Source organism: Rhagoletis pomonella, unplaced genomic scaffold (genome assembly GCF_013731165.1).
Source record: "Rhagoletis pomonella isolate Grant_MI unplaced genomic scaffold, Rhpom_1.0 Rhpom_scaffold_00005, whole genome shotgun sequence".
NCBI classification, from domain to species: Eukaryota; Metazoa; Arthropoda; class Insecta; order Diptera; family Tephritidae; genus Rhagoletis; species Rhagoletis pomonella.
This window is the reverse complement of record NW_023458559.1, coordinates 30,176,007-30,192,842: the sequence shown is the minus strand read 5'-3', so window position 1 is coordinate 30,192,842 and position 16,836 is coordinate 30,176,007. Positions and strand designations below refer to the sequence as shown.

General features: G+C 36.6%; 1 protein-coding gene across 1 annotated transcript in view; it reads left to right on the top strand.

Moving 5' to 3' along the window:
• Positions 1 to 16,502, top strand: part of LOC118740064 — an 806,655-nt gene extending 790,153 nt beyond the window's left edge. The window contains exon 5 of the mRNA XM_036471558.1: positions 16,437 to 16,502. Within this exon, the coding sequence (XP_036327451.1) occupies positions 16,437 to 16,502 (66 nt within the window). The remainder of the gene's footprint in view (positions 1 to 16,436) is intronic.
• Positions 16,503 to 16,836: the final 334 nt, after the last annotated feature.

Genomic DNA, 16,836 nt, shown 5'->3' with positions numbered 1-16,836 from the left:
AGGAAATTAGGTCAGAAGTTTGTTTGGTGTCTGGCTGGGAAGAGAACACTTAAGCAAAATACTACTCGAGCTTTTGTTTTTTTGCACTTCGTATGCTTGATTTGCGTTTGGGGCAGCAACTTCACGGCATGCGGTATATTGCGATTTATTGCTGCCACTCAAGAGGAACTTCCACTTATTTTGTTTATAGTTTTATAATTTTTTTTACACTTTTTGTAGTTATGTACTTTTTTCACGCATTTTGTTAAATAAAACACGCCAACAAATACAAACTACTCGACTTGATTGCTTTGTTGCTACTTTCGAATGCATAAACACACGCCTCGGCGCGTCAGCTGGTCAGCGTTTGCGCGCTTTACTTTTCCTGTGCCTTTTGCATTTGACACGTGACATGGGATTTCACTTTAGACGTCAGCGCATATCATTTTTCCTGCGCGTGTACGGTAAACGCATTGCAAACGCATGCAGCGGATGAACATGCTTGTGGCAGGCAGGCCGCGACAGGCGGAGAGTCGGATCTCCTTAGCGGGCCTGCACTGCTATGCAGCCATATAGCGCCAGAGGCAAGCGTTACTCCAAACACTCAATTCACGCGGGTTGGCTGGCAGCCGCAGAAGAAGAAAAATCGGGGGCACATGTCAATTTGGCGCATCCGCACAGTCAGCAAGCGAGGACGCGCACCTACCACTAAGCAAACACCGAAGTCTGCAACCAAGAAAACTCCAAGAAAAAATTGCGCGTACGCCCAGCTATGTACGAGTACGCCGTCACAAATGGAGTCCCGGGTGGTCGCCGCCGCTGATTGACTTGGCCGACAGCCAGTAACTTGCTACATGCCTTCAAACATGCGTCGCGTTGTCAGGTTGGCTCAACCACTTTCCAACATAGAAGCAGATAGAAGTTGTAAGCACTATTTGTCGTTTGTGTCTGCGCGTGCGCAGTTACGCGCGCATTGCACGTAAATTGATTTTTAATTGTCGCCATATTTTCATTAATTCACAGCCATTAAGTCCATAAGCGTATTGTGGCGCACCATTAGCCATACATTATATGCACTTTTACCAACAAACCCACCTTTTCTCACTAGATTTTTTGCTATTTTATTGTTGTCGTTGTTGCACACAAGTACCTGTATTTTGCTCGATTTTATGGGTGACTGCTATGACAATTTAGTGTTGTTGACTGTCATTGTTCGCGCTGGTGCTGCTGCTTCTTTTGCGCCTGCGCGTCTTTTATTCAGTTATTTATGTATGCGCCGGTGACAGTTTATACATTTGCGTCTATCGTGGTGGTTTAATGTGCCTTTGGAATTATCATCGTCCTCATAACCACATTGCAATCATCAACGTCTCGTCGTCTGCTTGGCAAAGAAGTTAATCTACCATTAAGATTGACAAGGCTAAAGCAAATACTGACAAGGTTTTTTTTTTTTTTGCTAATGAATATTGATGAGCAATACTAGGTTTATTTGCCGACGTAGAACTGGATTAGCTACATACATACATAGCTGGTCTGGAGACACATTGCTATTTATAGTAGCTGTTAAGTAAACAAGTTAATGGTGCGCAAGTGAATGGGAGTAATCGGCGATTGTGTGCGTAGTGTTTTTAATGGACTTCAGGTGGACGTTAATAGGTCTACTAAATATTTGGTTATCAGATATTGAGCTAAAAGTAGTTTTTGATTATTAAAAAGTCTCCAAAAAAAGAGCTGTGTAGGCAGATATAAGTATCTATTTTTTCGAAAGCTTTGTTACTAAAACCATTACCGTTATATTTATCGACATAGTACGTATTCATCCATATCATAATAGCCAAATTTATGGGAATATTTATTGATATATCTATGGGGTTTTTTCACTAAAACCACCTATACTCGTCCGGAGGTCGTTTGAGGAAATTGCTCGAAAATGTCCTGGTCGACATTGTCAGTCATCTCAGTACGAACGTCGGTTAACTAGTATCTATCTCTAATCGCTGTTCACGTTCTTTTCTGCGTCGTAGCTGCTCGCTTATCCGCAACTGCTGCGTAATTTCTGCTGATACACTGCAGACCGCCGTCCACGCTTCCTCGCGCTCGATCATGCGCAGAACTAAGTTTCCTGTTGCTACGTTAAGACCCACAGCTTCTTTCAAACTTCGTCGGTATTCACTGAATCGCGGACAAGTAAATAACATATGTTCTACGTCTTCTTGAGTCTCTGGACCGCAAATCTTGCAAAATGAATCTTTCTCAAGCACGAAACGATGGTGGTAACTTTTTAAGCAGCCGTGGTCGCTAATAATTTGTGTAAGGTACATCGCCCATGTTTGCTATTAAGCTATGCTTCAAGCTTGAGAACGAGCCGATGACTCCACCTTCCTTTTGAGACATCATCCGACCTTGCTTGCAACTGGTCTATACGTCGTTGTGTTGCTGCGCTCTTGTAAACCTCGTGCTCAGTGTTTTGATGACTTGGTTTAGCTATGTATATGAAGCTCGTGTTGCTTTGTGCGGCGATATCAACACGGCGACAAAAGTCCTGCTATAACTAGAGCACCATCTTCCGTCACCGTTCGAAATGCAGAGCACACGCCTAGAGTGCATCGACGATATATGGAGTTAATGACTCGGACGTATTTTCCTCGTTTAAGCGAGTGCTAGTGGCTCTATTTTCCATAATTCTAGATAGTCCACGTGGTACCCGAAGCTTATAGGATGGTCGAGTAAGACGCCAAGGTATTTGACATACTGATCGTGGTGCCGTCAACTCTTAATTTGAATTTCTCCACGCTCTTGTAGCTGCTAATTAGGACCGCCTCTGTTTTGTGTGCGGCTAATGTGAGAAACTTTGACTTTAGCCGTTCCTCTACCATCGATACTTCGACCTCCGAAATGTGCGCGATATCGCTAAGCGTTTTTGGGCATTGCTTTTTTCACTGATGTACCAAAGTTTCCTATTACTTCAAAAACTTGATGCGATACATCGGCACGTGGAAGTCCCTTAGAGCGCTCAGTATTTGTTTTCAGCTGGCGCTATTAAATGCGTTTTTGACGTCCAGTGTTATCACCGAGCAATAATCTTTATCATCGCCAAACCAGCGTATACAGCTGATAGTCTTTTTTGCAATCGTCTTGGCCAGCTCTATTGCATCTCGTCGCCTGGGTAAAAGATTGTCGTAAGCGCCATTTTGACGATTTTTAGTTCTAGATGCAGTTATATATTTTGAAATAAGGTCTTTCGATTCGTGTTATCAGTTTTTAGATATTTCCTTTAGTTTCCGAGATATTGACTAAAATTGTTTTGATAATTTAGCAAAAATTTAGTTAGTAATATGACTGCATTAATCTCATCACTATCTTAAAAATGGTGTTCTCCATTTTTGGATATCTCCTTTAGTTTCCGAGATATTGAGTAAAAAGTGTAGTTAATTTAGTAGAAATTTTGATCACATATTGTCGTATTTCATACAAAGTTGCTGCCAAATTGTGGACAAAATTTTACTAAAGAAAGTCCTTCATAAACTCAAAACTAATTAACAATAAACATTAAAAATTTAATCATTTAAAAATTTTGTAAATTAGTAACATTTTCAGAGAGAGAAATTACATTCCAAACTCCAATCGCGATTTCCCACAACCCACAGTGCTTCCCTTCCATGTAAATGTGTGCAAAAATAGAATTATGGACTGATTTAAATGAAAATTCGCTTCTTAGTAAAATTGAGGACGCTAAATTCAAAAATGCAATTTGTTTTTGGATACCTTTGACACTTTCACTGTAAATGCAGTTTGAAGTTGAAAATTTGGATTCTTGTGGCTTTTACATAGCTATGTACATATAGTTCGTTCCCTTTTCAAAAGTGAGGTGTCAAATGACAGGGCTCGGCCTTTAGATGTGCAATAAAGTTTTTTATTTTGAAACGGGTTGCCACCTGTTAAAAATTTTATTAAAATTAATAAATAAGTTAAATGAATTAGATATTACATTATGGGTATCAATTGAAATGGTTTTGAAAATGCTTTACTTCTAAACGGCACGTAGAAGGGTTGCCACATGTTTGAAAAATCAAATTCACTTTAATTAAGGGTAATAAGGTAACCGAAATATGTATATCAATATGAGTATCAAACAAATGAAAAAATTTGACATATTTAGCACGAAATAAGTGAAGAGTAAAAACATTCCTGAGTTAATTTAAGTGTCCGGTAATTTAAAAGGAATGTAATCAGAACAAATCACTGATTGACAATGTATATACTCATAATAAAATAACAAAAAGGATGTCGTGAACCTTTGGTTTGACACAATTACTATTTTAGTTTAACTAAATTCGATTTTACAAACAGGTGGCAACCTTCTTCGTAATATTTTCAAGCTAAAACCTTCTTAAACCTCTTTTGTCTGACTCCCCTATGGTAATACCTATCTATTTCAATTACCTAATTTCGGTAATTCAAACGGAATTTGATTTTTTCAAACAGGTGGCAACCCTTTACATGTAGTTAATACACATTTCGATTGAAACCCATCTTTTAATAATTCATTTGACTTATAAAAAAAATTGAATCTAATTTTTTAACAATCTAGTTTTTTTAACAATCTTTTTTTTTACACGTGGCAACTCTTCAAAAAAAAATAAACCTTCTATTGTCCACAGGTCAAGCTGTTTAATCTGACACTTCATTTTTGAAAATGGAACGAATCGTGCAGATCTCATGGCACTGACAAATAATGAAAAAAATTATTTTATGCATTAGCAAAAAACGCAAAGCTAAAAACCCGTACTATTTAATAAAGTAGTAAAAAAAAATCCAATTTTTACATATGTTTTTAATTAGTTCCATTAAAATTTATAATTTTTTTAAATTTTTGTTTAAAAAAAATTGTTTTTTTGGAATACCGCACAGGGTGTTTAATTTTATTCCAAAGTTTTTATTCCTGTAATTCTCTACTATCTATATGGAAATAAAAAACGTCAAACCAACATTTTATTGCAAATAATGTATTTTCAGCTTACGCATGACTAGGCTCTTATAAAAATTCTTAGTATAAAATTTGTCGATTTGAGTGGCTTCCTGGCGGAATATAATTAATTTTTTAGGGAAGTGTCTGTTTAATACTTTTTAGTGGATAAATTGTCTTTACAAAAATACCAAACACGTTCACATTGCAAATAACGAATTTTTGGATTTTTGCCCACTTAGGCGGCACTGTGCAACCTGCCGAAATTAACACACGACAATCTCTTACCCAGGCGACGATCTGTTGTTGAACGCATTTTCCTAAACCCAAACTGAAAAAGCCATAACTGGTTTTCGCCATAGGTTTGGCGGTTATCATTTATATGCTCAAACACTTTACCTGTGTTGTTGAGCTTGGCAAGTGAGCGGTATGCTAAAGGCATGTTTTGTAACCCGTAAGGAAACAGCTGGTAGAAAGTTTGAGGTTTTCTAGTGCAATAAGATTTTCTTAGGGTTTTTCCTGGGACTCATCTTGATCTAAAGGCTTATAAAATTATTCTTCTATGCCAGCCTTGACGCATTTTGTTGAACGCCTAAACCCCTTTAGCAGATCGATCATCTCAGTGAAAGAGGATTAATTTTAGCCGTGATAAATATACGAGCCCAAACGATTTTTCAAATTACAGTATTGCAGACTGATATTGTGCAAGCTTGCCATACCTCCACAATCATTAAAAAAAAACTAGTACAAACACACTCTCCCAGCTACAGCTGTGTTAACCCGTCGACAGACAGCATCAATCAAAGCATCCGACATCCTCAAATCATCATCAGTAAATTAAGGTGCGCGCGTCAGTTAATCGCTTTCGAAGTCAATCAATCGGCAGTTCGGCGTAATTTGAAATTACAGCGCGTTAAAAAAAAAAATAAAAAATCAGTCAATCAAGCAATCGAAATCGAACATTTGTTGGTTGCTGGTAATTAGTGCGATTTTTCTTAATACCCAATTAAAGTTAACTGTATTAACACTCGGGTGTGCTCATTTATTTATGTATGCACATAAGTATGTACGCCTGTTACCACTAAATATAGCTGGTTGTTGTAATTATTTGTGCATTTGTTAGTGCAACTGTCGAATCATGTTTTTACTATAACACTTTGTTCCCCAGGTTGTAATTTTTGTGTTTCCAATGTTTTGAACATTTGTACTGCGTTCGCTCAATTCCCAGCAGGTTACTCGCACAATTGTTACTTGTTAAATTTTTCAATTGACACTAATTAGCGATTATTGGCGGTATTTTGTATTGTTGTTTTTCATTTACAATTATATTTAGCGTTTGAGGCGGATTGCTTTTACAAGTATATGCTTGTTAATTTATGATTTTTTATTTTTTTGTGTTTCGTGTAATTTTCTTGCATTGTCGGTACGCGTATGGTGTAATTTAATTATGTGTATGCAGTGTAGCTTTTTATGTCGAACATGCAATTTTAGCAGTGATGAAATGTACCTCATTTCAGAGTTGATTTCGGATTGACAGCTGTCAATGTTTATTTCATTAGATAAACAAAATGTAGCATAAATTTATAAGGTGTTGAAATGTTTTAGTTTCAACGTATTGTGAGTTAAGTTACTGCGCTCTTTGAAAAAGGATTAAACAAAACAATTTAAGACTGAAATCGATTTATATACAAAGAAAAATTTATGGAATTTAAGCAAGCATGTACCAGACCGTACCAGAAAAAAATATCATCGCACACCCCCTAAGCCCAAAGTATTTTTGCATGGCAATTTCGAAAAAGAACTTTTTATGGCCGACCATACGCCTACGCCTTTTTACATTTTTCCACATATCTTCGCCGAAGGTCTTAAATAAAGTATGATATATCGATGTTCTTACCTCGAAGAGACAATTTTTTGTTCAAAAATTCATTTACTTTAAGTACCCCGTTCTAGCACTTACCCACCGAATCACTGTTCTTATCATCCTAAAGGACCACCCTAATGCCAGTAAATTAAAGCTCTCCAAAAATCATTAAACTTTTGCTAAGGAAGTGTTTTCATTATTCCAGTAGGACTATTAAAATAAATAAAAATTATTACCGAATATACTAGGTGTCACCAAATAATGTAAAAAAGCGACCCTAGGGTCAGCAAATTTTTTTTTCGAAATTGCCTTGGGAATATACTTAAGACTCAGGGCTGTACGGCCAACTTTTTTTTTGTTCGCTTGAAGGCTGGTACGGTCTAATATACAATCCACGAGTTGAACTACTTGTTGGATGAGTTTTTCCAGGCGGAATTGTTGAGATGTTTTGTGTGTGTCGACCTTGCCTGAATTTGTCAGACAAAATTAAGAATTCTCAATATCTAGCAGCTAAGAAATACCAACTAAGTAATAGCATTCTTCGGCATAGAGGAGGCTTTCAGCAACGCACTGTCGTTCGCGGTTACAGCCACCATGGCGGCTATACGGATTGACAAGTTTCTGGTTTGACTCAACCATTAACTGCTCACCTACAGAGCGGAGAGCAGTCAGCAGGGGCACCCCACAGCGGGGAATTGATTCGTCTTCCTTCCTATTAAGTATATGGCCGCTTACCGGCCAATTCTGGCTAAGATAGTCGCACGTCTTTTGTAGGGCAATTTAAAGAGAGTAGGCAAGATAATTTGAAAGATTTTGTTTATCTTGGCACGATGGTCTTACAAATAAAAGCTCACTTAGCAATTTTCATGGTGAAAAGCTCTTTTGATAGAAAGCCCGTGAGCATGTTCCAACTGGAAATGTATACGAGTATCCATGGCCGAGTGATCAACGCACTGGCTTACCATTCCAGATATGCAAGGTTCAATTCCTAGGGCAGCGGACTTTTTAAATTGATTAATTTTTAGCTTAATTTTATACAAATTTTTTGTTACTTTGTAGTTTTTATTGGTTTAATAAGAAAAAGAAATGTATTTGATTAAAGTTCTAGAAAACTTTTTGCTTTACAACAGAATAACGCTAAGACCTCCTCGTTAAACTATCTTTCAACTAGTCTTTTCGACAGAAAAGAGCTTTCAAGACAATTGCCAGAGCTGAGTATGTGCGTTGAAAGACAGTTATCAGAATTGCCCCGTAAGTATTAGCGGGACAAATGACACTAAACATGGCAAACCAAAATGAAGCCCTTTATTTCCTTATTTGAAAAGCCTACCCCAGTTTCTGTGCCTTTGTTGCTGCCTAACGGCAAACCGTTTCGAAGCTCTTATTTAAAATGGAGACTAAAAATTCTTGACCAAAGTCGGCAGTTTTAAGCCGTTCAAGTGTAGTAGAACTGGCTTTGACATAACCTCAGACCTTTCCCAATATTTATGCAACTTTTACTCAATACCCGTAGAACGTTTCTTTGTTCACAGCCGCCAAAAATTTCCCATTCGCCTGCAATCAGCTAATTGACAACTTCATCAGTTTACAATATAGATACTCCTGCTCTGGTGAATACAAATAGAAATGTAGCGCAAGTGTCAACAACTTTTTCAAGCAACAGACATATAGAAATTCAGAACAATAATGGTAAACCAACTTGAACCAACAACAAACGTTAGTTAAGCAACTACACAAATGTGTTGCAAACAAAAGACCATGGATGACTGCAACCTGGTTTTGTGCGAATATGCCTATATACATATGTATATACATATATATATATACCGCAAAACCAGTCAAATACGGGCACTCGTAGCTGCGGTTGTGCTCATCGCTGCGGTCTTGTGCCAACAAAGGAAGTGAGCCAATTGTTGACACGCCACTGTGGCAACAATGCCTACAGTGTTGCACGAGTCAGAGTCGTATATACTTTTATGTGTACATACGTACGTGTGTATATGCATGGAACGAAAACTCAACTAATATATAGAGTAACATGCTGTGAACCAGTTTTTTCCCCATATTTATTTATTTTTTTTTTTTTGGCTTTTTTTTTTTTTGTTCTTATGTAGAAACACAAAGTGTGTCTTCTTTTTACTTAACGTATACTTTCTGTCAATGCGAATGTATAGTATGGCTTAAATGTTATTCTACCGTTGAGATTTGTATGTGATTTGGCTCGAATATGTGTGTGCCAAATTGTTGCAAAAGGCTTGAAATGACAGCAGAACTGGTGCAACCATATTGAGGGTAATTATATATATAGCTTGCGTAATATCTTTTTAGAGCTTGAAGAGACTAACGGTACTCCCAAATCTTTATATGAGCAAAGTTTCCTTTCTTGCTTTTTATTTTTTTGAGCATTAATAAAAGTCAAAGTAAGGATTCCCACAAAATACATAAAACTCACGAAACACCCCATAAAGTGCCAAATATATTTCAAAGTCCCAAAGAAATGCTTAAAGAACCTCTAATTATATCAAAAAAAAATATCGCTAAGCCTCAAAAACCCCGAAATATCACGAATTTTTTACTTTCCGTACAATTAAAATTGAAAATATATTGTTGAAAGTGCCAAATTTGCACCTAAAACAAATCTTTCCCAAAATAAGGACTTTTTATTCATTGTAACTTTTATTTAGTTAAATTAATTATACGTTCAAACATCGCAAAAACGTAGGAAACCGCAACATATCTGATCTCAATCATATAACTCTAGATGAAAAGACCCTTACAGTAAAGGAACAGACCAAATATCTAGGCCCCATACTGGATGGGTCGGTAGAGGTTTATACTCCGAGCACCTGGGAATCTCCCTTAGCTTTCTTCTTCTTGAACTGTTGACAACCGACAGTACAACAAAACTGCTAAAGTGTTATATGATATCAAATCCCTCACGAAGTAATCGACAAACTCGATGGTACCCTTGAAATGCTGCACATCTCTGGCTGGGTCATTTCGCCTAAAGGAGATACGATTACATGACTTCTGTAGAATTTGTCAAGCTGAAGAAGAGGAGAAAACGATTTTGCACCTGTTGTGCCAGTACCCTGCTCTATCCAGACGAAAACTCTTCACACTGGCTAGACCAGTATTCGATAACATGGATGACCTTAGATGCGTGGAAATCAGGAATATTTTAAAATGCCTGCGAAAGTCCAAATTGTTTTGGAAGTTGTTGGCCCAGAGCCTAAGTGTGCATTAAGGATATTCACATTTCAATGGCTATGTATAAGATCGAAAGGGCCATCGAGTCTAAGGTGGTTACTCTGAGTGACTCCTTCGGGAAGGAAAATGCTGCTTACGAATCCGAAAATTTTGTGAGGACTGTCTCAGAGGTTACGAATGCAGCTCTTCGATGAGTGTTAGTCGATGAAACTGAATTAAGAATTGCATATAACAAAGGCTGCTGCTCCATCACCGTCCACTATGAAAACCAGGCTTAGATTTAATATCTATGTACAGTGCAACAATGCCCCACCGAAGGTAGCAATCCAAGCAAGAATGGTGCTAATAGATTTGGCTACGCGAAGCATCAATAATGTAGTCTGACTTCCTGGGAACAGAAATATTACTGGAAACAGCATTGCTAACGATCTGGTTAAAAAATAGCCAAAACTAGGCAAAACGTCACTTGAGTTAATCAACTGGCAACAAGATTACGAATAATTGAAAAGGAAAAAGTTTGTGAAAAAATGGTCGAAGAAAAAACAACGGAGCTGAGGTGGACATTTTTATGACGCCAAACCAGCAAATTAGTCAGCTTTCACACTAGGCGGAGTTGCTGGATAATAATAACAAACCTTTTTCGCACATTGCCATCCAAGTTGCATTGCAGAAAAATCTTGCGTATACATATTATTTAAAGAAAAGTACAACTTTCATTTTTATTTGGTATATATTTACTTGCAACAGAAAGAAGTCATACCACGTAATGCCCTAGCTCATTAACGACAGCTTAGGTAACACCGAAACTATTGTTTTCCCAAGCTAAGAAAATATGAATGAATGAATTCCAAAGGTAAACATCCAAATGCAGTTGATTTGTTTATTTAAGAGTACTCGTATTTACTTTTGTTTATTTTCCACCTGGCCGTGAAAGTGAAAGGCTCTAGAAAGCCATAAAGTCGAATAACTACTGACTGACTGACTGACTGGACGATGCGGCTGCTTGCTCGCCGGTTGGTCAATATTACATAGCGGTTGCTGGTTAGACATATGCAAGTCTGAAATTGTTGTAATATTGTCACTCGGCTCACAGTTAGTTGTTGATTTGCCTATTTCTTTTTATATTCATATTTTAACAAGTATTTTTGTGTTATCTCGTTAACAACTCAACACACACCTTTCTCTTCAATAGCGTACAAAGCTCATCATCACAAAGCGCCGCCGCGTTTGCAAAGCTTGCGCGCGATCCCTTGAATGTGTCACTTGAAAGCAAATGTTAATGAATTTGAAGTCGTTGCAAGCGCTTGAGTTGTAGTACATAAATATTTTCACTGCTTTTTACTGCACTTAACTTGTGACCGAAGAAAAGTGCAGCACTGGCTTGCATGTAAATACGCACTATGCAGGTATTACTTACATACTATTTATTATTGTGTGTATTACAGTGGTAATGCGTGTGATCATCAATCATTGTTGCTGACTAAAAGCGCACAACAGCAACAACAAAAAATGCATAAGATAAATAAACATTAAAAAATCTATGTGCCGCGACAAAAATTGGGTTAATTTTCTGCTTCACTGTCTGACGATGCGACGCACAGTGTCGTGAGTTCACATAAGCTGCGGTCTAAAATAGAAGGAGTTAACGTAGAGCCGTGCATATTTGCACACTGGATGTAATTTGAACTAAATTTTGGAAGCAACACTTTTATAGCCGCTTAAAAAGACATGGCCGGAGATGACGGTATCGCTCTATTTCGGGTACGGGTAATCGAACTGCATAGTTAGTTTCTTAAAGTTTCTGGACGCCTTCATAATTTTTTTTTTTTTAATAAATTTTTTCCGGATTCTGCGCCCTTTTTGGGGCACTCAAAATTAAATTTCATTCCCCAAGCGTCGTTGAAAGGGGGTAGTTGCGGGAAAATGGCCAACCGCACTCGCGACACTGTGCGACGCCAGCATCGACTTCGCCAGCTGTTAAATGCGTGCAAACGTGTTTCGAATGCGCAGTGCGCCGGTCATTCGGTCAATCGCTAAATCGGTATGCCAGCAGCCAAGTTTTCAATTTACACCTGAAGGAAATGCAAAACAAAAAAATGCGAATAAAAAATATGCATGCGTTCGCGGCAGCTTAATCGCTTGACAGATCTTAAATCTCGAATTTTTGTTGCACTTATGCTGATTGCTCTGTTGTTGCTTTTTGCTGTGGTTAATCGCTTATACCGCCCCAATCCGTTGCAGCAGCTGCATGTCAATTCATCCCATTTATCCTACAGTCTCCTGGCTCTTCACTCTCCCTCAACTTCAATCGCCACTTCCCTGCCCCGCTCGCATGTTGTCCGCGCTGCTGAATTTCTGACTTGTTTAATTATTGTGTTTTTTTTCTACTCTTTCCTCTTGTTATCGAATGAGGCGGGTTAGGAGGTGAGTAAGTTGCACCGACTGACAGCTGCAGCGCATACATAGTGGCCGTCACACAACGCGTCAGCCGCTCGTAAATTATGTGGCGCTCAGATGCACGCGTTTGTAAATGCTGTGGGAAAGTTTTTTACTCCACACTAAATTACCGGCTGACTGACTGACTGACTGACTGACGGTTTTTTTTTGGGGTTTCGTACGTTTTTGTTTTTCATTAATTTAATTGACAATATCTGCTTGTTAATATTTTGATCTCATTTTTTATAAGCTTTTTCTCTTTTTATTGCATGCATTGTGCAGCGTAGTTTTGTTTTTGTAAATATCTTAGGATTTCAAGTGTGCACAATTTTTCATAAATTAATACACATGCCAGTGGCTTTTAATTAATTATTGCTGTAGTCGACTGGCTTATAATTTATTGTAAGCTTATCGAGCTTATATTGTCTCTTTTTTATGATTTGATTTAATTTGTTATGAGTCACCTATTATTCCTGGATAAATAAATACAATAATTTGGCGTGGTGAGAATTCAGAAGAGTAAAGCTTTACATGTGATGTGATGTTATGTCACATGATAAAATGGAACATCACAAGGTATGACGCGCCAGAAAAAAACCCTAAGCCTTCTTCTAGCATACATTTAAATCAATGTAGTTCCAGAAGCAAGTACAATAAATAATAAATCAAGTATATGAACAATTTTTGGCCTTAAAGCATTTATGTATTTAGGCGAAAAAGTATCGAAATTACTAATTTTTTTTTTTTGTCACTCGAAAAAATTATATATATTTTTTTTAACGGCTTTGAGTTGTTTTGAAATAGAATGCCCATATTATAGGCAATGGACGTTGACATAAAATACAACATATCTGTGAAATTGCAAGAGTTTACCGCGAAATTAAAAAATTCCAGCATGCAGAATATCTGTCGCAGATATTTTATAAATTTTGAAATTTTAAAATTTTTTTTAATAATTTTAGATATTTCAAAATGTTAAAATTAAATTATTCTTTTTGCCAAAACGAATGAATCTAGTGTAATAAAACTTGTGTGTCACCAAATGAAAAAAAATACAATGAGTACGAGATAACTATGCTTTGAGAAACTAAAATTCCATTTTTACTCTTTTTATTAGCATACTCGAAATTCATTCTTATATTGTTACTTACATGAAGAAAGCAATATATAAGTGCAGAAGGAATACTGTGTGAAATTCTCCCAAAACAATATTTAATTACTTTCAAAAAATAATATGACTTTTGAGTTAAGGCGTACGAGTAAACGTGTTGGATGACTGCGTATGGTACTACGGGACGTATACGTTACAGGTATACTACGGGTATAGGATAACGAGTGGTTATTTTAGTTTTTTTCAGCATATCTTTTCCAAATTTTCATTTAAATACAATTTCGCGTTGGAATCTTGTTCTTTATACAAATCTGAAGATAATGCATTTTCTAAGATACACTAGGCGACAAATGTTCTAATATAATATTCACAATTATTTTCATGCAAAATTTTTTGCATTAATTATTTATGAAAATGTAGTATATAATATAAATCATATGAATCAAAGTTTCACACATTATATAAAATTCCCGAAAATTCAAAAAGTTTGATCTAAATTTTCAACTTTTTATTCCGAATTTCTAGAAAATTTCCGAGTGTGCAGTTTTGCATGCGAATACATACCTACATACATACATATATTGTTGTAATATGATGTGATCCATTATCACCAAGGCCGAAAATTTTAAGCTTTTGCTTGGAATTGCTTATTTTGCTTAATCAGGGTTTCCAAGCTTAATTTTAACGACCATGCTTTTTTTTTTGCTTATTTCTAAGTATAAAGTTACGTAAGTACGGAATTTTTAAGAAAACGGTGAATGGTAGTGTCCATGCAGTTTTGACATCTGATATTTTACAGCCAGCTGTCTCACTTTATTCTTATGAAATAATGGAACAGGCACATATTTCTCTTCTAAACAAGAGGGACGCCTTATGCTCTTCAAAAAATAAAAAATTAAGAAAACGATAGTAGAAAGCTTAGAAAATTTTTTCAAAGACTCCGTACTGCTTAAAAAAATTGGCTTAATAAATTTTCTTTGAGCATTTCTTGGGGGGTTTTTTTTATTTGTCGAACTAAAAAAATGTTTACAAATCTACTATATATTTGCGGAAGTATGAATGTAAGTATGTGCCAGGTTGCAGAGAACAGGACAGAATCGAACGTAATTTTGACAGAATATTTCCATGACACCTGGGCCTATAATAGGGTGAAAAAATTGGGATTCAACAAGAGGGCGTGGCACCTCCCATGGGCGTGATATTTTTAATCAGCCATAACTTCGGAACGATATGTCACATGAAATGTAAATTTAGTATGCAGATAAATCTATGGTGGGTGCCTATAGTAGGGTATATATAAATGAGTTTGTTCAAGAAGGCGTGGCACATCCTATGGGCGTGAAATTTTTAAACAGATATAACTTCGGAACCACAGGTCACATGAACTTGAAATTTGCTGTAAAAATCTATGATAAATGCTTATAGTAAGGTATATGTAAACTAGTTTTTTGAAAGGGGCGTGGCAAATCTCACAGGCGTGAAATTTTGTATCAGCTACAACTTCGTAATCATAATTCACAAGAATATGAACTTTGGTATGAGTACATAACCATGGTAGGTGCTTATATAAGCTAAAAGTATGACCCACAAGAATGCCTTAATTTAAATAGAAAGAAAATAGTTTGTCTCCTTTAATTTATGCTGAACTGAATATTTATTTCTATTATTGTTTTATATTTTGATTTGTTTTCCCCGAACGATGCGACGTCGGGTGCTCTGCTAGTAATAACATAAGAACAGATTTGATTTTTATTAACTTCAGTTGCATTTCTGCTTGGATACAAAAATTTAAGACCAAAGGGTTTTCTCTACGGCAAGGCATTGGTGTTATTGAATTGATTACAAATAATTTATCTCAAATGGTGAACAACAAATATTTAAAAAAAAAAAACGACCAGCACAGATCTCCATTATTTGAGAATATCAAGTAACACTAGATTTTCCATTATAATTTTTTAAATCCTTGAAATAAACTGAAAAAAACAAAACATTAAACTGTACTTAAATTTTTTTTTGTTGTTTTTCGAGCATATTTGCAAACATATTTGCTAATGTTTTAGTGCTTTTCTAAGCGCTTAAAACAGATTTTTTTTTTGCTTATTTCCTTCGGCGCTGGTTATCACACAGCATAGTGATATTTTCGATGAGACGCGACATCATAAGACACTGATTTAATTTGATGAAATTTGATATTGTGTGGTTTGAGCCGACGAAGCGTCGTGATACTGAATTAATAAAATTGTTGACAGGTAGTACCGTAACGATATCACATCATATGATACTGATACAATATGTGACTTTCGTCAGACTGTACATGTCAACTAATACTTATATCAAGTGATTTATTATCATATACTCTTCGATTTGGAGGTCAGTTGAAAAAATGTGCGCCCCTACGCCACAATCCATTTTTGAGCCGTCCGTCGAAGCGTTGAGTACACGAAGTTATTCTTGAAGAGAAGCGAAGGATAGATGTAGGCAGATTTACGCGAATGCTCGGGTCGGGAAAGAGTACAGGGTACGCACCCCTATGCCAGTACGTACATACGTTCTTTCCATAGTCCTCAACTTCAGGGCACTCTTCTTAATAAAGCACTTTCCTTAATAAAGAGATCAATCGGTGGCAAATGACAGATGACATTAAATGTTTCCGTTGGACATGATGTAATACGCAAGGTAATCGTACTGCATAAGATCAGGCCGCAGGCCCCACTTCTTACCCAGCATTTCCTTGCAGAAATATAGAGCACCATAGGTCTTTTTTACTCGGTGCACGGTGTAATATGAGAAAGAAGTATCTATAAATGGTATATATGGTATTTTACTGAAAAGTTCATGCCATAAAAGTAATGCTACCTCTTTAATTTCAGTTAGGCTACTCTGGCTTTCAAGTCCTCGGATTTGGTTACTTGCAACATCACATGATACTGAAGTGACTGGATGAGATTTAAACTCGCTGTTATTTGATGTGATTTATATGATGCGATATATGTAAATTCATGTAAAATTTTTACTACCAATTGATATGGATATGGTATGGAGGACAAGGCTAAGCTTATCCTGCATGTCATAGGCAAACAAAATTTGTATCTAATGTCTATGGAAGGTGAGGCGGCTATTCAAAAAGGAAGAAACGACAGTCAGAAAGACTGAAGAAGTCAGGAAGTATCAGTTTTTCTTCCCAACTCATGAAAGAGGGCTTTCCTAACTGGCACATAAGGTGTTCCAAAAGTAGATAATAGCCTATGAAATATTATCTGAGGCACCGCT